This window comes from Penaeus monodon, chromosome 41, assembly GCF_015228065.2.
Source record: "Penaeus monodon isolate SGIC_2016 chromosome 41, NSTDA_Pmon_1, whole genome shotgun sequence".
Lineage (NCBI taxonomy): Eukaryota > Metazoa > Arthropoda > Malacostraca > Decapoda > Penaeidae > Penaeus > Penaeus monodon.
This window is the reverse complement of record NC_051426.1, coordinates 2,933,212-2,940,711: the sequence shown is the minus strand read 5'-3', so window position 1 is coordinate 2,940,711 and position 7,500 is coordinate 2,933,212. Positions and strand designations below refer to the sequence as shown.

Genomic DNA, 7,500 nt, shown 5'->3' with positions numbered 1-7,500 from the left:
ACTTGATGTGTCTGCAATTAAAGCTAAGAAACAACGATAAATCCATTCTGAAGTAAACAGTTGGATATTAAATTATCTAATTTAGTGTCCCCTTAAATCTTTGCGCCCAAGTTTTCTTATATAAATTTAAGCTCCTGAAAATAACGTTTGTTAGTTCAGGGACTATCTTAATAATAATAATGATTATGAAGGGCGATGATGATGATGATGATGATGATGATGATGATGATGATGATGATGATGATGATGATGATGATGATGATGATGATGATGATGATGATGATGATGATGATGATGATGATGATGATGATGATGAGAATAATAATAATGACAACTGATGACGAGATAATGATAACAAAACAAAAATATATGATAATAATATCTACCATTTCAGAATACGAATGCATTCTGTACCAAATGAATGCTTATCACCGTGTCAGAATCAAATGCAATTATAAGCTTACTCTCAATATCAAGTGCATGTCTATATCTATTTTAATTTGGTTTCAGTTCTTCACGGCGATCCTGCTGGCGTCGACGGCCACGCAGCTGGGTTGGGCGGCGGTGGCTGGCGAAGAGAGGATACCCTCGGCAGAGCTCATTGCAGGGGCGGTCCTCTTGGCGACTTATGTGAGGATCATTAGTGTCTCTAGGGTTATAAATGTGCAGAAATACTCGCGCATATACTCACATATACAGACACGGACGCGTAAATATATTTGTGTACTTGTGGACACGCTTGCACGGAAACGCACACAGACACAGGCACGGACACACACACACACACACACACACACACACACACACACACACACACACACACACACACACACACACATTTTCAAAATCCTGTAAATGCAAAGTTGTATATATCATAAACATCTATGTCCATTTTCTTGTACAGAACACGCAGTCTCATCCTCTTTGAATTATACTGAATTTAGTTTCATCCTTGATTTTGATTGCCAGGTTTATAAAGTTCAGACTGTCAATTTCAGTCCTGAAGTTACAATCAACCAGTTCAGTTGGTTAAATAAGAGAGTAAATTTGAATATGAGGTCATTTTCCATCAGTCAAAAGAGTAAACTGTTTCCTCTGATGTATTTCCCAAAGAGCCTTCACATGATGCTGATCCTGGTGGGGAGGAGGAAAGGTGTACGGAGCAGCGGGGTCATCTGGGTATATTGGCTGTTCTCGTTAGTTTGCAGCCTCCCTCAACTGTATGCTTTCTTCGGCGGATTAAATGGAAGAGTGAGTGGCTGTGGCTAGTTTTTTTCAGTTGTAATATGAAAATGACCATGTTGCACTATCTATCCCTCTGAATTTTTTTCTAGGTTACTGATACCCACACTTAAGTATATCATACAGATAGATAGACATACAATTATTGGTAGATACATAGATATTGTAAAATGAGATAAAGTGATAGAAATGTCTGTATAAATGACAGATATATACCTGTATATATATATATATATATATATATATATATATATATATATATATATATACACACATACATATATATATACATATATGTTTATATATATATATATGTGTGTGTGTGTGTGTGTGTGTGTGTGTGTGTGTGTGTGTGTGTGTGTGTGTGTGTGTGTGTGTGTGTGTGTGTGTGTGTGTGTGTGTGTGTTATTTTCATTCCTATTTTATGCCTCCGTGTCCACAGATCCATGGTGTTCCTCGCACGGTCGCCGCCACCTTCGTCATACAGTTCCTCTGTCACGTCGCTTTGTTCCTCGTCAGCTGCTTCAGCGATTCCCGCTTTGCTAAGGAGAAAGGCGACACATCGGAGGTTAGGACTATAAGTGCTTATAATACTTGCTTTCTTACCAAAACAGGCCCCTGGTTCAATCAGGCAGACTACATTTTCTTACCAGACAATATCTTTACATAAAAAAAATATTAGGTGATATTGTATTTTGTTTGAAAATAAGGTATCTTGTTGCACTGATTTCTTATACCAGACTTCGTTTTTTCGTAAAATAAGGGTGCTTGCTTCACATACGACTTAATATTTTTACGTTAAATAAAAACAGTTTTCCCACACCTGGCTTGATATTATTATACCAAAACGAAGGCCATTGTTTATCATATTAAGCAGTATTTTCTTAGTGCAATAAGGACCATACTAGACTTGATATATACTTCGTAAGTTAATGTTTCTTGTATAAAGCGGTATTTTCTTCGTGAAATAAGGGTTTTGTTTCTCGTACCAGACTAAATATATTCTTCGTAAAATAAAGTCTTTTGTTTCTCAAACGAGACTTGATTTTTAAAATAAAATAAGCACCAGTGTTCCTCATACTAGACACTTTCTAAAGAAAAAACACCGTTTAGTATAGCCAGAGATTATATATGTTACCAGTTAAAAGCCCTTGTTTCTCATACAAAAAAAATTGTCTCTTACCATGAATTTGGTCTTTTTTCTTGTTCCATAAATATAGCACTATTTTCTCATACCTTAAATTTGCCCTTTGTTTCTTTCGCCATAATTCGAGATTCTTGTTTTGCCTGTGCCTTCAGAAGCCGTCTCCGCTGCTGCAGGCGTCTCTCCCAAGCCGCCTCTTCTTCTGGTGGACTCTGCCCCTCGTCTGGCGCGGCTGGAGACGCCCCTTGACCTTGGATGACCTCTGGGACATTGAGCCCCACAATTCCTGTTCGACGCTCGCGGTTCAGTGGGATAATGCTATCACCAGGTACAAGGGCTGGTGTGTGTGTGTGTGTGTGTGTGTGTGTGTGTGTGTGTGTGTGTGTGTGTGTGTGTGTGTGTGTGTGTGTGTGTGCTTTTTTGTATGCACATGTACATTAATTTTATCATGACCTATTCATAATCGCCAACACCGTGTAAATTTCAGAGATAACGGGTCTTCTTCACCAGCATGCAAAACACGAAGGAAAGCCCGCTACGAACGGGTTATGACGCCAGGCAGTAAAGTGTCCATCCTGCTCTGCATGTGGAGACTGGCGAGGGGTGCCTTCCTCGCCTCTCTGCTCTTCCATTCCTTGTCGGAGGGCTTGCAGTTCCTCACTCCTCGGATCCTCAGGTGAGTTGCATCATGCAACGGCTGCATGCCGGGGGCGGTCTCGCGCGCTGGTCGGCACACACACACACACACACACACACACACACACACACACACACACACACACACACACACACACACACACACACACACACACACACACACACACACACACACACATATTCGAAATCGTTTCTTCCAAGTCAACTGGAAATCCAACTCACCCGATCTTCTGCCCTAATTTTCCTCTCTTCATATTTGCTTCTTTCAGTCGAATCATCAAGTTCATGGCTGACGGCGACGAACCCGAGTGGCATGGCTACTTCTACGCGGTCTCACTCTTCCTGTCCTGTGGCGTGGGTTCTCTCCTGAGGAACGTCTTCAGCTTTAAGATATACTGCCTTTCGACGAGGATCAGATCAGTAATCATGACGGCTGTCTATCGCAAGGTTAGTGAGGGTGGCTGGAATGAATTGTTCTGTTGTTATGAACGGTTGAAGGTGAAAGTCCGACGGTTAAGCCGGTTGGATGGTCATATGTTTTCATTTTTTATATATCTTATTATTATCATTATTTTTTTGTGGTTTAACATATATTTAATTGCGACTTTACTTGAATTTGGCCCATTTTTTTCCCCATTTCATTGTATTTTTTTCTCTCTTTGTCACAGGCTTTATCACTCTCGGGAACGGCTCGTCGCGACTCAAGCGTTGGCGAGATCGTTAACCTAATGGCGGTCGATGCACAAATCATTGGCCGCATTTTTTCGGTGATTTGCTACCTCGTTACCTTGCCTGTGACAATCATCGTCTCCATCATCTTTCTTTGGCAAGAACTCGGTAAGATGGTCTGCTTGCATTAATTTGCGATTATTGTTCAGGATTATGAGTTTAGCTGAAAGTGATGTTAATAAAAATATCCCACACAAATAATATTAATGAAAGATGAGTGTTATCTTTTTGCAAAATTATTTTATGCATTAGACTTTTTTCAATTTATCAATATGTTAATGGAGATGTATTTCATGATTATGTACACGAAATTTATGTATTTGCATTATATCATCCTCCTCTTTGTATCATTTATGTACAAGTAATTTATTTGAATTGTATTTAAGTTCTGTCAAAGTTACTTGACTTATTTAAATTATACTTAAGTTATTTGACTTGTATCTAAGTTACATTGAAATTTTTATCTGTTTTATGTTATATTTAACTTATTTGCCCATAATTCGTCTTAATCCTTACAAAACAGGTGCGAGTGTGTTGGCCGGAGTGGCCGTGCTGGTTCTCTTGGTGCCGCTGACCAGCTTCTTGGCCAATAGGGTCAAGGATCTCCAACAAACCAATATGAAGTTCGGAGATCGACGGGTGAAGATGATGAATGAGATCATTAGTGGAATTAAGGTGAACGATTGTTATTTTTTGTATTGTTTGGGGGCCTTATAATTGTCCCAAGTCCGTTGAAGGAGGCACAAAAGTTTTGATTTTCCTATACCGGTAAAAGTATAGGATTCGTTCTTGAAAAATGAAAGTTCTGTCTAAATTACTTTGAAATAAGTGACCTGACGTGTTGGTATAATTGTTTTCATTCAATATGCCACCAACAAACACATGTCTAATATGTGAATGGTTTTGCATGGCAGGTATTGAAATTGTATGCATGGGAAGGAGCCTTCTCTAGCATGGTAGACAAGATCAGAAAAAAAGAAATTAATCTTCTACAGAAGGTGGCCTTTTATAGAGCCCTCAATTCTTTCTTATCTGGCACATCTCCGTACACAGTAAGTTATTCATAGTAAATTACTGAAATAAACTCAGAAATAGTGATTTATACATACCATGTGAAAGTTCCTGCTTGTCATACCTTAATATCAATGATTATCTAAAACTTACTGTAGGAATTTCAGTCACTGATGATCCTAAAGTGAATACGCCAATATTCTTCACTGCAGTTATTTCTGTCACTCCTCAGATCGCTCTGGCCACCTTTACTACATACTTGTTAGTATCTCCAGAGAACATCCTTGATGTGGAAAAAGCCTTTGTGTCTATTTCATTATTCAATATCATGAGGATACCAATCTGTAAGCTGCCCATCATCATCTCCGACATAATCCAGGCATGTAATTGATGATTCTGAATACTGAACAGGGAGGTGATTATAATTTAAGGCTCTTTCTTAATAGTTCAGATTTTCTTCCTCTCACTGATATCGCTCTTCTCTCCTCTTCACATTTTTCTCAAGGAAACTTCCGTATTCTCTAGTGTTAGAGTATGATACACAAACGCTGCTATTAGTCCTCTAGAGTATATTTGAATTAAACCACGTTGGTTAGTATATGCTCAAGGTTCGTGTGTGCAATATTAAGAAAACCAGACAGACACTGTTTAACTTTTTTTCCCGCAAGATTGACTTAACAAAACTGTATGCCCTTACTGCCAGTAGCATTAACGATTTACCAATTTCTGAAGGCAACCGTGGCTTTAAAGCGAGTCCAGAAGTTCACCAATGCAGAGGAATTGGATCCAAGAACTGTATGCAGAGATCATTCTGAAGGTAAGTGTATTTATTACTTCATCACTCTGTAGTACATTACCTCATTCTCTGTTGTGCTTTTGTACATATACACCCAATATTTATGTGTTATTTTCTATATGCTTCGTTCTACATTCTCACTGCTTCTTATATAAACTTTCCATGAAGATATGAGGTTTTCAGGATACAAAGAACTTTATATTCCGGATTTCTGACTAAGAACTATCTTCTAGTTCATGCTATAGCCATTCGAGGCGGCAAATTCACCTGGGCTGGCGACGAAGACCAGGCAACCTGGGAGTTGAAAGACATCAATTTGGAAGTTGGTCATGGGAAAACGGTGGCAGTGGTGGGATCAGTAGGTGCTGGCAAGAGTTCTCTCATCTCGGCACTCCTGGGGGAGATGAGGAAGGTTGAGGGCAAAGTTGTTGTCAATGTAAGTGTGCTATTTTATATTTATATTTATATTGATTCTAAATATCCATCTCATGTAAAGCTCAAAAGTCGCATTGCAATCTCAGTACACAGCAAAGTAAGATCGAGATAAGTTAAATATGAACAAAGAACGAGAGATAAAAACAGCAGTCATGTTTATTGTCTTTCAATATGTTGTGAGTATATGTAATAGATAGAATCTAACAAAGGTTACACTTGTAGGGGCGTGTGGCATATGTGTCCCAGCAGGCGTGGCTCCAGAATGCCACCTTGAGGGACAACATCATCTGGGGCCAGCCTTTCGATGAGAAAAGGTACCGGCAGGTGGTGGCTGCTTGCGCTCTCCAGCAAGACCTTGACATGTTCCCTGGAGGCGACATGACAGAGATTGGAGAAAAGGTCAGAGAAGCTTTCCAAAGCAACTTTAGTGCCAGGAATTTCAGTAAATAGAGTTGCATGATAAAAAAAATGTCTATGATGATGCATTTCATATAATTCAGAGTGATAAATTTATTACTACTAAATGACGAACACAATATTCTTGTATCTAGGGCATCAACCTGAGCGGTGGTCAAAAGCAGCGCGTGTCCTTGGCTCGTGCTGTCTACAGTGCTGCTGACGTCTTCTTGCTTGATGACCCTTTGAGTGCTGTCGATGCCCACGTTGGTCGATTCATTTTCGATAATGTTATCGGACCTCAGGGTATTTTGAAAGACAAGGTATGTAAATGCAAAGTACGGTATTTTTTCTTGTTAAGATTACCCTAAGTAAAGCTAGATATTCACTTATGTAATACCAAAGGGGGACTAACCATACCACATAGACAAATATTTTCAAATTTGCAAAGAAATCTCATTTCGCTGATTAGTCACCTTTCCCTTAACTCCATCCAGACTCGCCTTCTGGTAACCCATGCTGTGACCTTTCTACCTCGAGTGGATGAGGTCATAGTGATAAAGGACGGCCAAATGTTGGAGAAAGGCACATATACCAACCTTATAGCAAAACAGGGAGACTTCGCCAGCTATGTGCTGCGCCACCAGACTGAAAGCGCAGAAGAAAAGTCCGAAAAAGGTAAGAGTAACGGAGAAAGTAAGAAGAGAAAATTAAAGTAGAAGAAAATGTTAGATTGAGACACAGGATGTGTTTCTTTTAATTGTAGATCGTAACTTTTCACCTTTTCCCAACACACGATCTGTTTGGAAGCAATGCAGGACCACTTTTTTTTTCAGCAGATCTGAAGCTGTCGAGACCTGATCCTTTCCTTACTCAGGTGTCATCGGAGTCCAGCGAGTCTTCTGTTAACACCAACAGGTAAAAGAAAACAATGCAACTGATATAACTAGTCTGCAGAAATTTTAAAGAAAACATGTTTTATTAAATGTATGTGAAAATATGACAAAAATACGTAGCAAATATATGCAAACTTTGCTTAACACTAGTAAAACTAAATAGAAATATGCAAAACTTACGATAGATTACAAAT

At 39.2% G+C, this 7,500-nt stretch overlaps 1 protein-coding gene across 1 annotated transcript in view; it reads left to right on the top strand.

The window, feature by feature from the left end:
• Nucleotides 1-7,500, top strand: part of LOC119598276 (canalicular multispecific organic anion transporter 2-like) — a 16,658-nt gene that overhangs the window by 2,670 nt on the left and 6,488 nt on the right. The window contains exons 4-19 of the mRNA XM_037947935.1: nucleotides 511-630; nucleotides 1,114-1,251; nucleotides 1,685-1,810; nucleotides 2,542-2,714; nucleotides 2,874-3,062; nucleotides 3,313-3,490; nucleotides 3,712-3,880; nucleotides 4,296-4,447; nucleotides 4,687-4,824; nucleotides 5,016-5,162; nucleotides 5,516-5,600; nucleotides 5,813-6,015; nucleotides 6,237-6,413; nucleotides 6,566-6,733; nucleotides 6,908-7,088; nucleotides 7,250-7,328. Coding sequence (XP_037803863.1) covers nucleotides 511-630; nucleotides 1,114-1,251; nucleotides 1,685-1,810; nucleotides 2,542-2,714; nucleotides 2,874-3,062; nucleotides 3,313-3,490; nucleotides 3,712-3,880; nucleotides 4,296-4,447; nucleotides 4,687-4,824; nucleotides 5,016-5,162; nucleotides 5,516-5,600; nucleotides 5,813-6,015; nucleotides 6,237-6,413; nucleotides 6,566-6,733; nucleotides 6,908-7,088; nucleotides 7,250-7,328 — 2,423 coding nt within the window. The remainder of the gene's footprint in view (nucleotides 1-510; nucleotides 631-1,113; nucleotides 1,252-1,684; nucleotides 1,811-2,541; nucleotides 2,715-2,873; nucleotides 3,063-3,312; nucleotides 3,491-3,711; nucleotides 3,881-4,295; nucleotides 4,448-4,686; nucleotides 4,825-5,015; nucleotides 5,163-5,515; nucleotides 5,601-5,812; nucleotides 6,016-6,236; nucleotides 6,414-6,565; nucleotides 6,734-6,907; nucleotides 7,089-7,249; nucleotides 7,329-7,500) is intronic.